Here is a 23,610-nt window from a genome sequence, read left to right on the forward strand (position 1 = left end):
TCCTCTCCCCTCTCCCTCTCCCTCTCTCTCTCTCCTCCCCTCTCCTCTCCCTCCCTCTCCCTCTCTCTCTCCCTCTCTCTCTCTCTCTCTCTCTCTCTCCTCTCTCTCTCTCTCTCTCTCTCCTCTCTCTCTCTCTCTCTTCTCTCTCTCTCTCCTCTCTCTCTCTCTCCCTCCCTCTATCTCTCTCTCTCTCTGCCTCTCCCCTCCCCTCTCTCTTTCTCTCTCTGCCTCTCCATCTCTCTCTCTCTCTCTCCCCCCCCTCCATCTCTCTCTTTCTCTCTCTGCCTCTGCCTCTCCCTCTCTCTCTCTCTCTCTCTCTCTCTCTCTCTCTCTCTCTCTCTCTCTCTCTCTCTCTCTCTCTCCTCTCTCTCTCTCTCTCTCTCTCCCCCCCCTCCCTCTCTCTCTCTCTCTCTCCCCTCTCTCTATCTCTATCCCTTTGCTCTCAACCGAAGAAACAGATGGCATGCGTGGCACCGGCTTGTTTACCGACAGGCCTTGAGGCAGAGGCTCTCCAGAGTCCTGCTCGCGGCCGAGGGGCTCTAACCCTAACCCAGAGGGGCTCTAACCCTAACCCAGAGGGGCTCTAACCCTAACCCAGAGGGGCTCTAACCCTAACCCAGAGGGGCTCTCGCTCTATATCAGCCTCAGTTCTTTGACCTGTACGAGACTCTCACTCTCCATCTGTCCCTTTTGTTTTCACTGCCTGTGTTTTCTCCCTCGGCCCGCATTCCTCCTCTGCACCGGGCGAGTCGTGCGTCCATGGGGTCTCTGATAGGGGCCCCCCTCATCCTCATCCTCCCATCTTCCCTCCTCCTCCTCATCCTCCCATCTTCCCTCTCTTCCTTCCCTCCTCATCCTCCCATCTTCCCTCCTTCCTTCCTTCCCTTCCTCTCCTCATCCTCCCATCTTACCTCTCTTCCTTCCCTCCGTCCTCCTCATCCTCCCATCTTCCCTCCTCCTCCTCATCCTCCCATCTTCCCTCCTCCTCCTCTCCTCCCATCTTCTCCTCCTCCTCATCCTCCCATCTTCCCTCCTCCTCATCCTCCCATCTTCCCTCTCTTCCTTCCCATCATCCTCCTCCTCATCCTCCCATCTTCCTCTCTTCCTTCCTCCCCTCCTCATCCTCCCATCTTCCCTCTCTTCCTTCCCTCATCCTCCCATCTTCCCTCTCTTTCTTCCCTCCCTCATCCTCCCATCTTCCTCCCCCTCCTCATCCTCCCATCTTCCTCTCTTCCTCCCCCCTCCTCATCCTCCCATCTTCCCTCTCTTCCTTCCCCTCATCCTCCCATCTTCCCTCTCTTTCTCTCTCCCATCTTCCCTCCTCCTCCTCATCCTCCATCTTCCCTCCTTCCCTCATCCTCCCATCTTCCCTCTCTTCCTTCCCCTCATCCTCCCATCTTCCCCTCTCTTTCCTTCCTCCTCACTCCTCCATCTTCCCTCTCTTCCTTCCCTCCTTCTCCTCATCCTCCCATCTTCCCTCTCTTCCTTCCCTCCCCCTCCTCATCCTCCCATTTCCCTCTCTTCCCTTCCCTCCCCTCCTCATCCTCCCATCTTCCCTCTCTCTTCCTCCTTCTCCTCCTCCCATCTTCCCTCTCTTCCTTCCCTCCTTTCTCAGGACCAACCCCCCCCCCCCCCCCCCCCCTCCCATCTTCTCTCCTCCTCCTCATCCTCCCATCTTCCCTCCTCCATCCTCCCATCTTCCCTCTCTCCTTCCCATCATCCTCCTCCTCATCCTCCCATCTTCCCTCTCTTCCTTCCCTCCCCCTCCTCATCCTCCCATCTTCCCTCTCTTTCCTTCCCCTCATCCTCCCATCTTCCCTCTCTTTCTTCCCTCCTCATCCTCCCATCTTCCCTCCCCCTCCTCTCCTCCCATCTTCCCTCTCTTCCTTCCCTCCCCCTCCTCATCCTCCCATCTTCCCTCTCTTCCTTCCCCTCATCCTCCCATCTTCCCTCTCTTTCTTCTCTCCCATCTTCCCTCCTCCTCCTCATCCTCCCATCTTCCCTCCTTCCCTCATCCTCCCATCTTCCCTCTCTTCCTTCCCCTCATCCTCCCATCTTCCCTCTCTTTCTTCCCTCCTCATCCTCCCATCTTCCCTCTCTTCCTTCCCTCCTTCTCCTCATCCTCCCATCTTCCCTCTCTTCCTTCCCTCCCCCTCCTCATCCTCCCATTTTCCCTCTCTTCCTTCCCTCCCCCTCCTCATCCTCCCATCTTCCCTCTCTTCCTTCCCTCCTTCTCCTCCTCCCATCTTCCCTCTCTTCCTTCCCTCCTTTCTCAGAGACCAACCCCCCCCCCCCCCCCCCCCCCCCCCCCCATAACCCCAACCTCCCCTTCCTCCCTCACCCACTTTCCTCGCATTCCTCCATCTGTCTTCCCGTGGGACTGTGTTCTGGTTGGTGCAGAGCCCTTGAGGCCCAGGCTGGCTGTATTATGAGAGAGAAGACTGCGGTCAACTTGACCCGCACACATCTGACGAGGCAGACAACAGGATCAGCCAGGCTGCTGTGTCTCGCACACATACCCCCTAACCCCCCACCCCACGCACACGCTATCTGTTCCGTAACACGTAAGGCATAACGGAGCCGCCTATCCAATACCACTACTGATCTCATTTAACTTATCTTAACACTTTCAGTGCCACCAGGGGGCGCACGACTTAGTGCTTGAATGCCACCATCGGCGCCAATGTTAACATTAATATCGCCTAATCTATGTTTTAAATTATGGCTATGTGTCTAATCTGCCCGTCGCTTATCAAAGAATCGTTTTCCAGTCAGTGCTGTCAAGGCAGATTGGTTTTTATCGCTTCATTTCCGTTTGAGAGCATTTTGAAAAGCACCCGTTTTGAGGTAAAAAACAGCCCATTCTGTGATAATCGCCTTTTACTGTAATATTCCAGAACGTTGATATTTGTCGGCCTATTTATGAATCGTTTTCAAATAAACACTAGATGATCAATAGTATACGTACACGCACGCACATATAATAGCCGTTTTCATTTCCTCATGGATTTTACAGTGAAACCGCTGGAGCACATATCAGAAAAAAGCTTATATCTTCATCAAAACGAGTCTGATTATCCTAACACTGATAACATAGATTCCTTACCTGACATCAGATGGTATCCAACTGGTATATTCCAATTCCTGATCACCATTCAAAAAAATCGATAAGTGTATAGATCTAACGTGTGTACAGTAGAACTCATGCTTGCCGCGGCTCAGAGTCTCCAGAATGAACTCTGGTAACCCCGGCTGCATCAGTGGACTGGAAAATGTGGACTGGAATATTTTTTTCCCCCCATCCATTTTCATTGAGTCCATTCCAAAATCCCTGATGTCATCTGGGAGACGATAGGGGGCGCTTTTTTCACATCTGATCGCCGGCGGCCTTTGGGTAGGCTAGGGTAGGCTCGCGTGATGCAATATGATTTCAGATCGCTAAAAAATAAATAAAAATAAAATTCCGAGAAATCTCGTGAGTGGCTTTCAACGTAACTATTGTAAACCCGAGATAAGCCGTGAGTGGCATAGAAAGTGTTAAAGGAAAACTCCAACATTTTGGGAAATTAGCTTATTTGCCATCTACCCTGGAGTTAGACAAGAAGATATGTACATACCTTTTTCTTCTCTGTGCATGCAGTAGGAGCAGGAAGACGTTGGGAACTAAGCTAATGGAGGAACCTACTTCCAGTGACTGATGCTAAGCTAGGCTAACGGTGCGCGTCTTCCTACTCCTACTGCATGAACAGAGAAGAAAAAAGGCATGTATCTTCTTGTCTAACTCCAGGGTAGATGGCAAATAAGCTAATTTCCCAAAATGTTGGAGTTTCCCCTTTAACTTCAGGACCACATTTGCATTCATCTCCAGTTGTTGAAAGGTTGACCTCTCTCTCTCTCTCTGTACCAGTCTAGACTCTGTAATCCACTCTGGTAATCTTGACGGTCTGTTAGCTAGAACCAGTGCCAGCCTTTAGCCACACTATCCCTATCCCTCTCCTCAAAAGCACTTGCGGCCGCGGTTAGATTTTGCCTTGTTGTTTCACCCGGGGATTATTCTCTGGCCAGACTCCCACATGGCTGTGAGTGAGTGAGTGAGTGAGTGTTGGTGTTTGGTGCAGTACTGTACATAGCGTTCCTGCGCTGATAGCCCCGGCTAATGTAAGCATCCCTCTTTCCCCTGTCGCAGGGAAGACGGATGACGCAACCGAGCTCCCATCAGTGTCGGCCTCCTTAATTCCCCCGGATGATATATGGCGCTATAATAACAATTATGATGATAATAAATGTGATTTATATAGTGCGCTTCTCTAGAAGTCGCTTTACACTGAGGGAGAGTGAGACAAACAACAGACAAACATATTTATGGACTTATAAGGCTCTGCTCTGGCAGTGCAGTACATCTACTGTATATTAAGATATATATATAGATAGATATATGTATATTAAGATATATATATTAAGATAGATGGATAGATGGATAGATGGATAGATGGATGGATAGATAGATAGATATATATTAAGATATATAGATGGATATATAGATAGTAAGCAGACGTGGGGGACAGAAAGGGAGAGAGGATGAAGTGCGTGGCAGGCAGCCACCAGGACAGCCTCTGGATTTATACTTGACTGTAGGACCTGGGAAGAGCCAGTGCTTCATTCACCGATCCTTCTAGTTCCTCCTTGAGATGAATACGACGACCACGGAAGGCTCAGAGCGCCATGTGTCACTATCAGGTCCTCCTGTCCCAGTGTCTATTGTGTGTCACGGTGTCTAATGCACTGTGTGTTACAGTGTCTAATGTTGTCCCAGTGTCTAATGCACTGTGTGTTACAGTGTCTAATGTTGTCCCAGTGTCTAATGCACTGTGTGTTACAGTGTCTAATGTTGTCCCAGTGTCTAATGTACTGTGTGTTACAGTGTCTAATGTTGTCCCAGTGTCTAATGTACTGTGTGTTACAGTGTCTAATGTTGTCCCAGTGTCTAATGCACTGTGTGTTACAGTGTCTAATGTTGTCCCAGTGTCTAATGCACTGTGTGTTACAGTGTCTAATGTTGTCCCAGTGTCTAATGCACTGTGTGTTACAGTGTCTAATGTTGTCCCAGTGTCTAATGCACTGTGTGTTACAGTGTCTAATGTTGTCCCAGTGTCTAATGTACTGTGTGTTACAGTGTCTAATGTTGTCCCAGTGTCTAATGTACTGTGTGTTACAGTGTCTAATGTTGTCCCAGTGTCTAATGTACTGTGTGTTACAGTGTCTAATGTTGTCCCAGTGTCTAATATACTGTGTGTTACAGTGTCTAATGTTGTCCCAGTGTCTAATGTACTGTGTGTTACAGTGTCTAATGTTGTCCCAGTGTCTAATGTACTGTGTGTTACAGTGTCTAATGCACTGTGTGTTACAGTGTCTGATGCACTGGTTCCCAAACTCGCAGGCCCCCCTTGGTAATTGGAAACATAAATAAATAAATAAATAAATAGAATAAATATATAATAGCATTTAGAATTATATATATATATATATATATATATATATATATCACCATATATTTTGTATTTTTTTCTACTGATCTACTCTTTTCATTTGAACATTAAACTTGTGGTTCCATAGAGTTCTGATGTACATTTATTGGGTCTCATAGTAAGATAACTGATAAAAAATCTTACTTGCGCTTTTATTTTGAAGGCACAATCGCGCCAACCTCCGTAGAGGTGAAGCCAAGAGGGAGAGGTGTGCGTCATACTGTCTCGCTCTTGGCTTCGTAACGTGATCGATGTTGACGTTACCTGGAACACATGTCATGGGTGCGTCAGCTCTTCTTTCAGCTCCAGCCGGAGTCGGAACAGTTTATTTAGTAGTTTAGTTCTCTCCCTGGTTGGATAGCTAATACAGCGTTGGCCAGCAACAGCGTTTACAGCTCTCGTATGCAACACATTGCATTTAAATCTGTGTTAGCACTGTGCCAGTCTCTCATAGCCAGACCTCTCTCCACACTGTGTTAGCACTGTGCCAGTCTCTCATAGCCAGACCTCTCTCCACACTGTGTTAGCACTGTGCCAGTCTCTCATAGCCAGACCTCTCTCCACACTGTGTTAGCGCTGTGCCAGTCTCTCATAGCCAGACCTCTCTCCACACTGTGTTAGCACTGTGCCAGTCTCTCATAGCCAGACCTCTCTCCACACTGTGTTAGCACTGTGCCAGTCTCTCATAGCCAGACCTCTCTCCACACTGTGTTAGCGCTGTGCCAGTCTCTCACAACCAGACCACTCTCCACACTGTGTTAGCGCTGTGCCAGTCTCTCACAACCAGACCTCTCTCCACACTGTGTTAGCACTGTGCCAGTCTCTCATAGCCAGACCTCTCTCCACACTGTGTTAGCGCTGTGCCAGTCTCTCATAGCCAGACCTCTCTCCACACTGTGTTAGCGCTGTGCCAGTCTCTCATAGCCAGACCTCTCTCCACACTGTGTTAGCACTGTGCCAGTCTCTCATAGCCAGACCTCTCTCCACACTGTGTTAGCACTGTGCCAGTCTCTCATAGCCAGACCCCTCTCCACACTGTGTTAGCGCTGTGCCAGTCTCTCATAGCCAGACCTCTCTCCACACTGTGTTAGCACTGTGCCAGTCTTAGCGCTGTGCCTCTTTACGCGCACTGGGTCGTACAGTATACGTCCCGTTTCGCACTTGCACGTATGTCGCGGCCCTTTGCGAGCGTCTACCAGCTTTACCAGCCTTACGATCGCCACCTCACTCGACCAATTCCATGCCTCGGTTCTCGAGTTACGTACGTGACGATATGTCAGGCGTGTGTCATTTTCACGAATATTTGTATGATGTTTCAGACCAGAGGAATAACGTGTATGAATTCTGAAATTGGGGCGTTAGTTCCCCTTTAGGTGAAGAGTCAGGGACGGACTGGTACTAAAACATTTCAACATTTCTAAAGCATTTATAAATAGTTTGATGTGATTTTAATGCGAACAGCTGTTTGGTCAATCACAATTCTGTCAAATCGTGGAGTGTTCTGTTCAGAAGAACGACGGCTTCCTAGGTCATCTTACAAGTAAGCAAAAATCTCTGAAAGCATGACAGCTGAAATGAAAAATAAATGAGTTTTGCGGAATTGGGAGGTTTCCTGGATAAACAAACATCACATTGCGCCCCATTTAACTTGTCAGAGAAAAAAAAGGGGTGGTACAACCAGGAAAAGGGGTAATATTAGAAATAGAAATAATACTTTCATACCCATTGTCCCAAGTTTTAAAGTTCACAGCATGTCCCACACAAATCACTGGATGGTTTCAGTTCATATTTGTCATCCTCCAACCAATTTTTCATTGAGTTTGTGTCTAATGTACTGCATTTTACAGTGGTTAATGTACTGTATCTTAGTGTTTAATGTACTGTATCTTAGTGTTTAATGTACTGTATCTTACAGTGTCTAATGTACTGTATCTTAGTGTCTAATGTACTGTATCTTACAGTATTTAATATACTGTATCTTAGTGTTACTGTACTGTATCTTACAGTGTTTAATATACTGTATCTTACAGTGTCTAATGTACTGTATCTTAGTGTTTAATATACTGTATCTTAGTGTTTAATGTACTGTATCTTAGTGTTTAATGTACTGTATCTTAGGCATAACAAAAAATATTGTTTGTTTCCTGTTGGTTGTCAGTTAAGGCCATGGGTAGGTAGGGAATTAATTTAATTTTTTTATTTTATTCTTTCCCACGGCGACTATGAATTTCTTTATTTAATTAAAATGTTCACAACAACATGGATGCATGTACTCTGCCAGCATGTTTAATATCCATAATACTAAAGGTTTGACTAAGATTTCTATGAAACGTTATTCAAGATTTGGATTTTTTTTTATAATTCTTTTTTTAAACTCATTAAATATATTGGGTCGCACCTAAATCGGCAGGGTCGGTCGGCAACCGGAAACAAACCATTATTTTTTTTAGGCCTTAGTGTTTAATGTACTGTATCTTAGTATTTAATGTACTGTATCTTAGTGTATAACTGTATCTTAGTGTATAATGTACTGTATCTTAGTGTGTAATGTACTGTATCTTACAGTGTTTAATGTACTGTATCTTAGTGTTTAATGTACTGTATCTTAGTGTCTAATGTACTGTATCTTAGTGTCTAATGTACTGTAGCTTACAGTGTATAATGTACTGTATCTTACAGTTGGGGTAGTTTTACGGTACATCTCTGAACGGCGCGCGTTGCGTTCAGGAGCCGTTCGGACAAACAGCGGGTGCCTCCGCACGCTTTAACCCCGAAGCCGTGTCAAATACCAAGACAGAGACAGAGTTGGTCTGAGAATCATGTGTTAAACAACTTACTGCCCGTGAAGATGATTGATTTTACTAGAGACCTTTGGCAGATTTCTGTTATTTTCCTGTTTGCGCCAGGGTTGTATTGACGGGCACTTTGACCGCACATTGTAGCCCGGTTACTTTTTAGGAACTGGGAGACCCTGAAATAACTCATAACTCAAACCCTCAATAAGAGGTACTCAGCAGATCTGCCTCTGGCTTTTAACGAACCCTTATCTATTGTTGTTTGGAACCTCTACTCCTCCACATCCTCTCACTGTGAAAACTCTCATTATGTTCTTGCAGAAGCTGATTGCCGGAGTGAATCAGTTCGCATACACCTGTATCCAGGACCATCCCATCTGGACCAACCAGCAGTTCTGGGAGGCCACGTTCTACAGCGAGGTCCAAAACCAGATCCGATCCCTCTACCTCACCTCCCCTGAAGAGAAACTGGGGATCACGGCCAGACTAAAGGTAAACTGGGAAGGGAAACGGCGACTAGAGGCCTGCTCATCTCATATTGTTGTTACGCCAGGGAAACTATAAAAGAAGGAAGGGTCATCGCGTCAAATCGTCCTCAAGAGGGCCCGGGGCCGGGCTGTTGCACATTAAGAGGTTAAGGACTGTTGGCGTTTATTCCATGAGCTAGAGGCATCACAGCGAAAGGCAGATTTACCCTGTTCAGAGGAAACTAGAGGGACCAGCCAGTCACTAGAACGGGTTCCATAGGCTCCAAAATTCCATTCCAATAATGATGTAGTACAAGGAGGTAGCTTACCAATAATAATGTAGTATAAGGAGGTAGCTTACCAATAATGATGTAGTATAAGGAGGTAGCTTACCAATAATAATGTAGTATAAGGGCCCGCGTCCACCTGCCTCATATTTCCAGCTGAAAAACGCTGGCAGTGCGCCGGTAGTTTTGGGATGAAGCGCATCTTGTAGCGAGATGACAGAGAGAAAGAAATCTAGCGACAGCCATCGTATTTTACTGCCGCGGTTTTGCACATATAGCATATTTTAATACACTTTATTGTATATTAATTATATATATATAGTCATTACCTGACACCACAGTTCGCCCTTTGCTTTTTATTAGTGTATTCGTGTAGTTATTAGTGTATTTGTGCCCTCATACTGCTCCTGTCTCTTGCGGGTAGACATGCAGGCAGCTCCAGTGTCAGGTTACAAGCAGAGTGGTAGATATGACTGACTGTGATTGGTTGTCTGAATATGCGCTCGGCGCACCGCTCTGGAAAGTTCAGAAAGTTTCAACTCTCTAGGCTGTGTGCGGCCGCATAAAAAGCTGAAAGGCGCTGGGGAAAAAAAGCCGACTGCAGCGCATTTCCTATAGGCGGCCGCAAGCGGCCGCATACGCTCCCTCCCCATTGGAATACATTGAAAAAAGACGCGTGCGGTCATAAATATGAGGCAGGTGGATCCGCGCCCTAAGGAGGTAGCTTACCAATAATGATGTAGTATAAGGAGGTAGCTTACCAATAATGATGTAGTATAAGGAGGTAGCTTACCAATAAGGGCCTTAAAAATTAACAAATACCAGTGTTTGTTGCGCCTCCATCAGCGAGGACCAACTAACCTTCTCATCAAGGACACTGATTTGATTTGATTTGATCTTTATTTATCTCTAACATTTCAACCATAAAACAAACATTATTTATACAAAAATTATAATTATAATAATAATATACAAATAAAATACAATAATCAGCATAGCTCCAGACAATGGTTTTGTTCGAAAAGGGACAGAATGAAGCAAAACGTATCTGGTCCTGCCCCTTTATTGACAAGGATCCCCATTAGCTAACGCAAAGACGCCAGCTAGTTCCTGGGGTCCGATAAACAACTTTACAACATGACAAAATTAAAACATCGTCACACAGAGCAAAGAAACACGATCACAAACGATAACAGAACACATCAAGGTAGAGCGGCTAAGTGGCGCAGTGGGCAAGGCGCTCGCCACTAACACAGGAGATGCTGGGTTCGAGCTAACTAATTGGGTTCGTTCATACTAATACAATTGGCAGTATTAGGGGGTGGGAAAGCCGGTGGGTGCGGATCGGACGTTGTGGACAGCGACTCCTACAGGTCGGTTGGTGCGCCTGTACAGCAGAATCAGGAAGTATCGGGGGCAGCGTGAGCCTCCCACGTGTTACTCCTCGCCACTGAGAGATTGCGCTGTACAGGTGAAAAGATGCAACGGCTGCCTCCTCGTGTCCCGGAGGGGACACGTGATGCAAGGCTTGGTCCTCACTACAGCCGACCAGTGGGAGGCATGGTCTAGCAACGTTCGAGACAGGGGAGGGGAGAATTGGATAATACGAAATTGGGATGGGAGAAAAATTGAAAATGGGGAGAAAAAGTAGATACAAAAAAAAGAACATATCAAGGTAACAAAAATGTCACATGGCTCTACATTATCACTTTCATATTAATTGAGTCTCTTGTAAGTGAGATCTCAACTTATTCTTAAAGCTAGCTATACCTTGTATTTCGCTTATGTCACTTGGAAGACAGTTCCGTGCCCTATATATTAGTTCTTTTCATGCTTTTGAATTTTGCACGGGTAGACTAATCAACCCTCTACTTGCCCCTCTGGTGAAATCAGGGTTCGCACAAGGTCCTTAAAGTGCTTAAAGTGCTTGATTTTTTTACAAAAAAAAGTCAAGGCCCGGAATTCCTTGAAAACAGCCAATTATTTTACAAGGTGCTTAAAAAGTCCTTGAAATTCAAATCAACCATTCGCATTGAATGTTTTGTTCATCCATGATCAAATTGTTCTGAATCAAGAAATCTTTTTTCTTGTTCTGTTTTACTCAAATCTGACGAGTCGCTGTCTCGCGCGCTACAACGGCTTTTTCTCATTTCTTCGCGTGTGATGCTCTAGTTTGCTCTAGCTGGCAAAGCAGGCCAAGAATACGCTTAAAAAATAACAGCATTTAAAAGTGAATTGTATCCTTCGAGTGACATCCTTGAAAATGAAAAACAGTGCTTGGAAAAGTACATAAAAGTCCTTGAATTTCATTTTGCAATGTCTGTGGGAACCCTGTGAAATGCATGTGATGCATTAGTGATGAATCTGAGGGCAGAGAGTGATATGAGGCAGAGAGTGATATGAATGAATGAAGTTTATTTTTCGGTCTTGTTTACAGATAAATCGAAAACACACTTGTGTGGACTTACAAAAAAAAATTAAAACACACAAATGTACATATTCAAGGTAAGCTCACATATACACAGGGGGCGCAGTGGGCAAGGCGCTCGCCACTAACGCAGGATATGCTGGGTTCGAGCCCAGCTCTCTGCGTTGCTTCCGGCTTGGCTGGTCGTGCATACTAATACAATTGGCAGTATTAGGGGGTGGGAAAGCCGGTGGGTGGGGATCGGACGTTGTGGACAGCGACTCCTACAGGTCGGTTGGTGCGCCTGTACAGCAGAATCAGGAAGTATCGTGAGCCTCCCACGCGTTACTCCTCGCCACTGAGAGATCGCGCTGTACAGGTGAAAAGATGCGACGGCTGCCTCCTCGAGTACCGGAGGGGACACGTGATGCAAGGCTTCGTCCACATTGCAGCCGACCAGTGGGAGGCATGGTCTAGCAACGTTCGAGACAGGGGAGGGAAGAATTGGATCATACGAAATTGGGATGGGAGAAAAATAGAAAATGGGGAGAAAAAGTAGATAAAAAAAACAAAACACATCAAGGTAACAAAAATGTCACATGGCTCTACATTATCACTTTCATATTAATTTGCTCTCTTTTAAGTGAGATCTCAACTTATTCTTAAAGCTAGCTATACCTTGTATTTAGCTTATGTCACTTGGAAGACAGTTCCGTGCCCTATATATTAGTTCTTTTCATGCTTTTGAATTTTGCACGGGTAGACTAATCAACCCTCTACTTGCCCCTCTGGTGAAATCAGGGTTCGCACAAGGTCCTTAAAGTGCTTGATTTTTTACAAAAAAAAGTCAAGGCCCGGAATTCCTTGAAAACAGCCAATTATTTTACAAGGTGCTTAAAAAGTAATTGAAATTCAAATCAACCATTCGCATTGAATGTTTTGTTCATCCATGATCAAATTGTTCTGAATCAAGAAATCTTTTGTTCTGTTTTACTAAAATCTGACGAGTCGCTGTCTCGCGCGCTACAGCGCCTTTTCCTCATTTCTTCGTGTGTGATGCTCTAGTTTGCTCTAGCTGGCAAAGCAGGCCAAGAAGATGCTTAAAAAAAACAGCATTTAAAAGTGAATTGTATCCTTCGAGTGACATCCTTGAAAATGGAAAACAGTGCTTGGAAAAGTACATAAAAGTCCTTGAATTTCATTTTGCAATGTCTGTGGGAACCCTGTGAAATGCATGTGATGCATTAGTGATGAATCTGAGGGCAGAGAGTGATATGAATGAATGAAGTTTATTTTTCGGTCTTGTTTACAGATAAATCGAAAACACACTTGTGTGGACTTACAAAAAAAAAAAAAAAAAAAAACACAAATGTACATATTCAAGGTAAGCTCACATATACACAGGGGGCGACAGTGGCTCAGGAGGTAGAGCAGTCGTCTGGCAATCCGGAGGTTCCCGGTTCGATTCCCGCTCCTCCCGGGCAGCGTGTGGAAGTGTCCTTGTTTATATATATATTTTTTATGTGTCTATTCATTCTGTTTAAACCAATGGGGTTTTTCTTCACAGTTGCAGATAAAGATTAGGCTACACTAATATTATAGTATTAAAATATATTCATTAAAGAAAGTTGATTTAATAAAAGAAATATAAAAAACTACTCATTCCCGGTTCGATTCCCGCTCCTCCCGGGCAGCGTGTCGAAGTGTCCTTGAGCAAGACACTTAACCCCTAATTGCTCCCGATGAGCAGGTTGGCACCTTGCATGGTCGCCTCTGCCGTCGGTGTGTGAATGTGTGAGTGAAAGGGTAAAATGTGAGGAACAAATTGTAAAGCGCTTTGGATAAAAGCGCTATATAAAAAAGCAGCCATTATACACGACGTCCTCTTTCTGTCCGTGTCCCAGGACCAGGCCCCCGTGCCCCCGGCAGCAGCGGGAGGAGGAGGAGGCGGCGAGCCGGAGCGGACGGCCATGGACCTGGCGGCGGAGCAGCTGCGGGTGTGGCCCGGCCTGAGCAAGGAGAAGCAGCAGGAGCTGGTGAAGAACGAGGAGAGCACGGTGTTCAGCCAGGCCATCCACTACGCCAGCCTCATGGTCTACCTGCTGGTCCCCCTGGACACCAGCAGGAACAAGCTGCTGCGCAGCGCCCCGGTGGCCGACTGGGAGAGCGGCAGCAACAGCATCGTCACCAACAGGTAGGGCTGAGCCCAGACATTCTGACGTTCGGACTAGGGCTGTCAGTTTATCGCGTTAATTAGATGAATTAATTACAAAGCAAATTATTGCGTTATGAAAATTAACTCAAAATTAACAATACATTTTTTATTTTTATTTTTTATTTTATCTCATTCATTCCATAAGAACGTAGAATACACATTTACAGACTTTCTTTTAATATGGTCCATTTGCATGTTCTTGGTATCTGATTCTATGGACTGTGAATAACACAATGCTAAAATTTACCAGACCTGAAAATCTAAGCAAATGAATAAAGGGAAGATGATTAAACAGAAGGTTTTGTAGATACAGTACTGACTTCTGCCATCCGGACACATGCCATTTGAAATATGATTATAGAATATAGAATATTAGGCCTAAAATGGTTATGCGATTAAAATGCGATTAATTAGATTAATTAATTACAAATCCTGTAATTAATTAGATTACTTTTTTTAATCGCCTGACAGCACTAGTTTGGACCTTCGTTCGTTACGTTGGCATTCAAATTGTAAATCAACATTCAAAAAAAAATAAAAAATTTATATATATATTTTTTATGTGTCTATTCATTCTATTTAAACCAATGGGGTTTTTCTTCACAGTTGCAGATAAAGATTAGGCTACACTAATATTATAGTATTAAAATATATTCATTAAAGAAAGTTGATTTAATAAAAGAAATATAAAAAACTACTCATTTAATTTTTTTAAATTTAGTTTGGGGATATTTATAAAAAAAAGAAAAATTATAATAATATGTTAAATGTAAATTAAATACTTTTTTATAAAAACAACGAAGTTTGAATCCCAAAAACAGAGGTCCACGCTTTCGCTGGCGTCAGAGTTGTGTGTGTGTGTGTGCGTCCATCAGCAATTTGTAACTGCTGTTGCTGGATATCTAAGCATGATGTACCCCCCCCCCCCCCCTTGTCTTACAACAAGACTGAGCCTAGCACAACAAGGTTTTATGTTTATAGCTGCAGTATTTATTTGGGAATGCTCACCAAGACATTTTTGGCAACCTCAGCTGGCTGCGTTCTGACACAACTGGGTTTCATATCGACCTACCTTGTGTCTTCGTTTGTCCGAGGGAAGCGACAGTTGTGATTGGAGGATGGCGAAAAGAGGGCGGGTTTGAGGTAGGTCAATTGGGTGCATTAAAAGTCTCCTCTCCCACTCGCATAGAAACCACCTGGCGAGCGTTTCAGATGCGCTACCTGTCCTGTATCACAGCTTCTTTAGAGTTTCAACTCACTTTTTTTTTGTATTGATCTTTTTCCCCCTCCTTTTTCCTCAGATTTTTCTCCCATCCCAATGTTAGTCGTTATGCCAATTCCCAATCCCCTTCCTGGTCGCTGCGCACTTACCCCCCACAGTCGGTCTGGGAGAGTGGAGGCTATCACGTGCTTCCTCCGACACACGTCTAGCCAATCAACCGCTTCTTTTCACCTGGCAGCGCGGACTCTCACTGAGAGGGCGTAGCGTGTGGAAGGATCACACTACCCCCCTTAGATCCTATCTGCGCTGAGCAGGCGCCCCGACCGAACTGTAGGAGTCGCTGTTTACAACGACCCGTACCCACCCCGCCAGCTTCTCCCACCCTCTAATACTGCCAATTGTATTAGTGTGAACGGCCAGCCAAGCTGGTGACAACGCCGGAGCTGTGAGCTGGATTCGAACAGGCGAATCCAGCGTCTCCGGCGTTGGTGACGAACGCAATCTCCGCTACGCCACCTGACCGCCTGTTTCAACTCACTTATTTATACTCACATTCCCACCCAAATAGACACAAGCTGAAGCACCTTTTTACCTCATATGACCTCTGCAAAGTCCATTTTCACCGCTTTTATTTGCTCTCGCAATGTTTATACGCCGTCCGTGTTCAGTTTCACTTTCGGTTTTGGTGAAGTTTTAAGGAGTCTACCATCTTTGCTTGACATTTGCAGTTTGCGTGTTTGATTTCGCAGAGATTTAAAAATGTTTACTTTCTTTTAAAGTTAGAATCCGCAATGCTATCAAACAGCGACCTCTAGCTGAAAGAGCCCCGCTTGGTATTGCTCTTTGTTTTACCTTCATGTCTTGGTCTGACGTGTGGGTTGGAGTTCAGCGAGCCTCAGGTGTGACCCAACAGAGCCTCAGGTGTGACCCAACAGAGCCTGAGGTGTGACCCAACAGAGCCTGAGGTGTGACCCAACAGAGGTGTGACCCAACAGAGGTGTGACCCAACAGAGGTGTGACCCGGCAGAGGTGTGACCCAACAGAGGTGTGACCCAACAGAGCCTGAGGTGTGACCCAACAGAGCCTGAGGTGTGACCCAACAGAGGTGTGACCCAACAGAGGTGTGACCCAACAGAGCCTGAGGTGTGACCCAACAGAGGTGTGACCCAACAGAGGTGTGACCCAACAGAGGTGTGACCCGGCAGAGGTGTGACCCGGCAGAGGTGTGACCCAACAGAGGTGTGACCCAACAGAGGTGTGACCCAACAGAGGTGTTACCCAACAGAGGTGTGACCCAACAGAGGTGTGACCCAACAGAGGTGTGACCCAACAGAGCCTGAGGTGTGACCCAACAGAGGTGTGACCCAACAGAGGTGTGACCCAACAGAGGTGTGACCCAACAGAGCCTGAGGTGTGACCCAACAGAGGTGTGACCCAACAGAGGTTGACCCAACAGAGCCTGAGGTGTGACCCAACAGAGGTGTGACCCAACAGAGGTGTGACCCAACAGAGCCTGAGGTGTGACCCAACAGAGGTGTGACCCAACAGAGGTTGACCCAACAGAGCCTGAGGTGTGACCCAACAGAGGTGTGACCCAACAGAGGTGTGACCCAACAGAGGTGTGACCCAACAGAGGTGTGACCAAACAGAGTCTGATGTGTGACCCAACAGAGTCTGAGGTGTGACCCAACAGAGCCTGAGGTGTGACCCAACAGAGGTGTGACCCAACAGAGGTGTGACCCAACAGAGGTTGACCCAACAGAGTCTGAGGTGTGACCCAACAGAGGTGTGACCCAACAGAGGTGTGACCCAACAGAGGTTGACCCAACAGAGCCTGAGGTGTGACCCAACAGAGCCTCAGGTGTGACCCAACAGAGGTGTGACCCAACAGAGGTGTGACCCAACAGAGGTGTGACCCAACAGAGGTGTGACCCAACAGTGACCCAACAGAGTCTGAGGTGTGACCCAACAGAGGTGTGACCCAACAGAGCCTGAGGTGTGACCCAACAGAGGTGTGACCCAACAGAGCCTGAGGTGTGACCCAACAGAGCCTGAGGTGTGACCCAACAGAGGGGTGACCCAACAGAGCCTGAGGTGTGACCCAACAGAGGTGGACCCAACAGAGGTGTGACCCAACAGAAACCTCCCACTATCCCCCACGGACTTCCAGTCAGCGCATCAGACAAAACACTAAAACTGTAAACAAAGTGCAGTGCCGTGTTGTGATCTTCTGCCTAGATGACCGCAAAGACATGCATGTTATATACACTTTAAAGACATGCATGTTATATACACTTAAAGACATGCATGTTATATACACTTAAAGACATGCATGTTATATACACTTAAAGACATGCATGTTATATACACTTTAAAGACATGCATGTTATATACACTTAAAGACATGCATGGTAGGCAGGGACTACAGATGAAAACTAGCTCATTAGCTAATTCTGGCACATTTACATTGATGTGGAAACTGAAGATGTTCATTAATGTGCACTGACCCTGGGTAAAAAAAAAAGAAATAACTTAACTTAACTAGAGGTCAACATTACAGATCCTACCTTTTAAAGTGAAATTAAGAAAATGATAGCGATTTTAAGAGACCAGTCACAGCTGTAGAAGTGGAACTGCATGTGACGAATGATCACTGTGTTCCTAATAGGGCTGAGCCCTACGTTACGTTGGCATTCGAATTCTAAACAACATTCAAATTTTACAATTATATATATATTATAATATAATAATATATATATTTTGTATGTGTCTATTCATTCTGTTTAAACCAATGGGTTTTTCTTCACAGTTGCAGATAAAGATTAGGCTACACTAATATTATAGTATTAAAACTGATGAGTTATATTCATTAAAGAAAGTTGATTTAATAAAAAATAAGACTAATTTAATCAGATTAATCACTTTATTCAAATTGAGAATGTAGTTTGAGGATATGTATTAAAAAATATATATAATTGAAATTCATTTTTTATTTTTTTTTAAAAAGGTTCGAACGTCTGTTAGAAAAACCCTGACGAAGTTCGAAGCCCAAAAACAGGCTTCGGGGACAGCTCTAGTTGCTAAAGGGAGACGCCCCTGACGGTTAAACGGCTTGGATGTGCACCTGTCAGATGGTGATAATCGGAAGGGCAGAGCAGAGGACCGGGGAGTCTGAGGCGTCTTGCTCCCTTTTATAGCAGGAATCAAATGTAGGCTAATAAACACCGTTTTATGTTTATAGCTACAGTATTTATTTGGTCTGGGAATGCTCACCAAGACATTTCTGGCGAACTCAGCTGGCTGACGGCAGCGGACACTGGGTTTCATATTGGGTGCGTTGAGAGTCTTATCCCCCTGCTCACACGGGGAAACCACCTCGTGTTTTGGAGCTTGCAAGCCTTTCAGACGCGCTACAGTACCTGTCCTGTAAACACGGCTTCTGTAGAAATGTCCACTGCCTTTTTAAAGGTACCCAACTGAGTTTTTTCTTGTAAACAACTCACTTTTGTTTATATTCACATTTCCACTCAAATAGACACACGATTTCTATTGTTGTTCAATAATCTGGATTGATTTCTTGCCTCAAGTTTTAAGGAGTCGACCATCTTCTGATTGACGGGCTTGTTTGATTTCGATTCATGCTTCCACACAGGGTTTCCCCTCCCTCTCTGGGATTGGCCTGGGGACCGTTCTTTTTTTACTTGTTCCCCCCCCCCCTCCCAACAAAACAAATAGTGCAGGGACATCACCATGTGCTCATGGTGTGCTTCCTGGTGGTGCTGATGATGACCAGAGACCACTTTTCTCCTACTGAGCTCTATAAGCGCCATATTCACCAAGTAGTGGTTGAAAACTCCCATTGGATAACCTTTTAATTCAAAAAAGGGCTGTGATTGGTTCAGACGAGTAAGATCAAGCTGTGAGATTGGTTCAGACGAGTAAGATCAAGCTGTGAGATTGGTTCAGACGAGTAAGATCAAGCTGTGAGATTGGTTCAGACGAGTAAGATCAAGCTGTGAGATTGGTTCAGACGAGTAAGATCAAGCTGTGATCGGTTCAGACGAGTAAGATCAAGCTGTGAGATTGGTTCAGATGAGTAAGATCAAGCTGTGAGATTGGTTCAGACGAGTAAGATCAAGCTGTGATCGGTTCAGACGAGTAAGATCAAGCTGTGATTGGTTCAGACGAGTAAGATCAAGCTGTGAGATTGGTTCAGACGAGTAAGATCAAGCTGTGAGATTGGTTCAGACGAGTAAGATCAAGCTGTGATTGGTTCAGACGAGTAAGATCAAGCTGTGATTGGTTCAGACGAGTAAGATCAAGCTGTGAGATTGGTTCAGACGAGTAAGTATCCCGAGTGTTATTTCTGTGCGGCTAAATATTTCAAACTTGGAACGGTGACGACAATCTGGAGAAAACCTCAAGTTGCTGCGGTTCCTCCGAGTGGGACTCCGTGGGAGTATCTGTGTTTTCTTAAGGAGAAGGTGATGATTACGGCGTGGGCGAACGTGGCTTCTGTAGCGGTGCAGCACAGGATACCCTGTGGTTTAGCCTCCTTTCCACCGCATCCGGCCGCCTTGCATCCAGCTGGCTGTGACCATGTCGTATCACACACTCCAGTGAAGTGGGGGGTTTATGTTCCCCACTATAGGAGGTGGTTGAGCGGAGAACATTGACTTTGCTCTCGTCCAGCTCACCGCGAGGTTGCTCTGCTTTCTTCTCCGTGGGTGGTGTGTGTGTGTGTGTGTGTGTGTGTGTGTGTGTGTGTGTGTGTGTGTGTGTGTGTGTGTGTGTGTGTGTGTGTGTGTGTGTGTGTGTGTGTGTGTGTGTGTGTGTGTGTGTGTGTGTGTGTGTGTGTGTGTGTGTGTGTGTGTGTGTGTGTGTGTGTGTGTGTGTGTGTGTGACTGTGTGACTGTGTGTGTGTGTGACTGTGTGTGTGTGTGTGTGTGTGACTGTTTGTGTGTGACTGTTTGTCTGTGTGACTGTGTTTGTGTGTGTGTGTGTGTGTGTCAGCTGTCCACAAGATGTGTGAACTAGGGGTAAGACTCATTCTCTCAGTCACCCGGGAAAAATAGACTGTTGGAAAATGGAACGACTGTCCTGCCTCGCGGAGTGGAGACGTAACGGAGCGGAGCGAAGACGTAGCCTGGTGGTAAAGATGTAAACGGTGCCCCGGGCGATGCCCAGTGTCAGCGATTATTTACTTTGTTAATCTTCTACATTTGTCAACGATCTTTCGTTGTTGGCAAGAATTTGTATTTCCCATATTGCCGAATGCAATTTCTATGTGTACCGAGGTATTTTCTACATACAAATCTGTCCTCAAGTTTTGCCTTTTTTTTTCCGCAACGTATCGCAGTGTGTATTACTATCGCAGTATAAGGCAATATGTTGAATAGTAATCTCTGTATCGTGACACATGTATCATATCGCCGGATTCCTGCCAATACCCAGCGCTGATGTGAAGCGGACCTTGAAACTGTGGGCGGTGTGTTCGCTGGGAGGAATGCAGACTAATTACAAGAACAATTTGTGAACGGCATCCCATGAGAAGAACAAATCGACCTGCCCCAAAAATAATTAGCAGAAGTTCAACCCCCCCGTCCAAAATAACCACTGTGTCTTTTAACAGTAAATAAATTCCCCGGGTTCTGTTGAGTGTCTCCACGCCGACCAAACCAAACAGTGGAAGGGAAAGGGGTTTCCTGGGGCCTGGGGTAACAGAGAGAGGGGCCTGGGGTAACAGTGAGAGGGGCCTGGGGTAACAGTGAGAGGGGCCTGGGGTAACAGAGAGAGGGGCCTGGGGTAACAGTGAGAGGGGCCTGGGGTAACAGAGAGAGGGGCCTGGGGTAACAGAGAGAGGGGCCTGGGGTAACAGAGAGAGGGGCCTGGGGTAACAGTGAGAGGGGCCTGGGGTAACAGAGAGAGGGGCCTGGGGTAACAGAGAGAGAGGGGCCTGGGGTAACAGAGAGAGGGGCCTGGGGTAACAGTGAGAGGGGCCTGGGGTAACAGAGAGAGGGGCCTGGGGTAACAGAGAGAGGGGCCTGGGGTAACAGAGAGAGGGGCCTGGGGTAACAGAGAGAGGGGCCTGGGGTAACAGAGAGAGGGGCCTGGGGTAACAGAGAAAGGGGGGCCTGGGGTAACAGAGAGAGAGGCCTGGGGTAACAGAGAGAGAGGCCTGGGGTAACAGAGAGAAACTACCACCACCTAAAGAATGCTTATTATACTTTGTTGTATCCATGTTGAGAGTGAATAACAGGTAGGCAGCGAGGTGCAATGTAGCGCTTGCTGAACATGAAAAAAGTCGGTGGACAGCGCCTGGTGCTGAAATAACAAACAAGCAGTGTGGTGTGAAATTAAAACACCAGTTCAGTAAGTCATTCAAACTTTATCTTTACTTATATATGACTGTGACGGCACCACACATGTGAACAGTAACAATGCAATTAAACTGAAGTCAAATCAGAGCAAAAAAAGCTGAATCCGCTTCAAGAAGATGCGCTACATTAGGTATATACTGTACGAGACATTTATTAACTAAATAAAAAATATTATTTTACTTTTAACCCTCTAAAGCCGGGTGCAACACTAGTAGGGCTGCACGATTAATCGATTTTTTATCGAAATCGCGATTATCAAATCGAAAAAAAAGAAGAAGAAAAAACGCAATTTCTTTTATTATAATTATTTTTTTTTACTTTTTCTTTTATTTGTTTAACCAGGAAGTCCCATTGAGATACAAGATCGGTTTGGGAGAGGGAGGTAAGGGGTTTTAGATTGTGTGTTGTGAAGTTTAGACTTCAGAGAGGGAGAGTAAAGTACAGAAAAAAAGGTACCGTTGGGTACCGGTAGCGATTCCCAGGTAAAAAGAAACATTTTCAGGCTCGGTGTCCCGAACAGACCCACAGTGTAGGCCAGATGCAAGCCGCATTTTACAATAAACCTCTGTGGGGCTGCTTAAAAAATAAATAATTTTAATCGCAAATTTAATCGCAATCGCAATATCTATCAGAAAAATCGCAATTAGATTATTTCCCAAAATCTTGCAGCCCTAAACACTAGACATGTTTTGTAAAACATTAAATATCTTTGGATCCGTTTGTGATAAAGACTTGCTTTATTGTATCGGAATCGATTGTCATCTAAAAATGTAGTGCATCTATCCGAGATTGCGGGCATGTAAAGCATAGAATCTTGAAATATTTAGATTGGTTGTTTTCTCTGGACTGCATCTAATCCGCTGTATCTATCCATTTATCATATATCATATCATATATATGTGTTCTGAGTCCCCTCCTCTACTCCCTGTACACACACGACTGTGTGGCTCAGCGGAGTAGCAACACAATCATCAAATTTGCTGACGACACAGTGGTGGTGGCCCTGATCTCTGCAAACGACGAGAGGGCCTACCTGCATGAGGTCAAGGTCCTAGCGGGATGGTGCCAGGAAAACAGCCTCTCCCTGAACGTCAGCAAAACAAAGGAGATGATTGTGGACTTCAGGAGGTCGGGGGTCAAGGACTACAGCCCCCTCAGCATCGACGGGGCACCGGTTGAGAGAGTGAACAGCTTTAAGTACCTCGGAGCCTACATATCCGAGGACTTGACATGGACCACACACATTGACAGTGTTGTGAAGAAGGCACGACAACGCCTCTACTTCCTCAGGCGCCTAAGGAAGTTCCAAGTCAGTCAGAAGATCCTTAAGAACTTCTACTCATGTACAATAGAGAGCATCCTGACTGGCAACATCACCTCCTGGTTTGGGAATAGCACTGCACAAGACCGAAGCAGACTACAAAGAGTGACGCGTTCAGCCGAACGCACAATTGGAGGGGGGCTCCCCACCCTCCAGAACATTTACAACAAGCGGTGCAGGGGCAAGGCTAAGAGAATCATTAAGGACTCCAGTCACCCAAACAACTGCCTCTTTGAACTGCTGCGGTCAGGCAAGCGATACCGGAGTCTCAAGGCGAGCACAGAAAGACTCAGAAGAAGCTTCTATCCCCAGGCCATCAGGCTGCTCAACGAACAATGAACACTACACAACAACCATCAAACGCACATAGCACACACATCCACACGCACACACTCACTTTAAACAAACACACTGTAGCACCCACTCCCCACACTTTATAGCACACACTCACTTTAAACAAACACACTGTAGCACCCACTCCCCACACTTTATATTTATTGATAAAGGATTGCACTACAACTCGTACACCTTACTGTAAATTGTACCTCATCCCATTTCTGCTTTGCACTATATAGTATTGTATATTAGTACACTGCATAGTATTGTATATTATATGGTAACTCAGTTACGTCTATTCTGCATCGAACATTGTACATATGTCTATACTGAACACTGTGACCTCATTTTCTACTTCTAATTTACATGCTATACTATGTTATTTGATACTTATCTTGTATAGCACAGTCTCTGGAGCGTAACAGTAAGAAGCATTTTGTATAAAAGTATTCTGTACTTCTGTATGACAACTATTAAAGAAACTTGAAACTTGAAATATCTATGTATGTCACTATAGCCAATGGAAATGCTAGAAATGGTCACATGGACTGGGAGAACCAATAGAAAATTCCTATTGTTTCTCAATAGTCCAGTGCGCTCCACAGAAAGGGCCGTCAGATAGACGCATTGGTTGCACTTAACGTAAGACGGATAA

General features: G+C 45.5%; 1 protein-coding gene across 1 annotated transcript in view; it reads left to right on the forward strand.

Moving 5' to 3' along the window:
* sbf2 (SET binding factor 2) overlaps nt 1–23,610 on the forward strand; it is a 344,856-nt gene that overhangs the window by 207,712 nt on the left and 113,534 nt on the right. The window contains exons 17-18 of the mRNA XM_084308216.1: nt 8,543–8,812; nt 13,386–13,675. Coding sequence (XP_084164342.1) covers nt 8,543–8,812; nt 13,386–13,675 — 560 coding nt within the window. The remainder of the gene's footprint in view (nt 1–8,542; nt 8,813–13,385; nt 13,676–23,610) is intronic.

Source organism: Notolepis coatsorum, assembly GCF_963971535.1.
Source record: "Notolepis coatsorum genome assembly, chromosome: 2".
In the NCBI taxonomy this organism is placed as follows: domain Eukaryota; kingdom Metazoa; phylum Chordata; class Actinopteri; order Aulopiformes; family Paralepididae; genus Notolepis; species Notolepis coatsorum.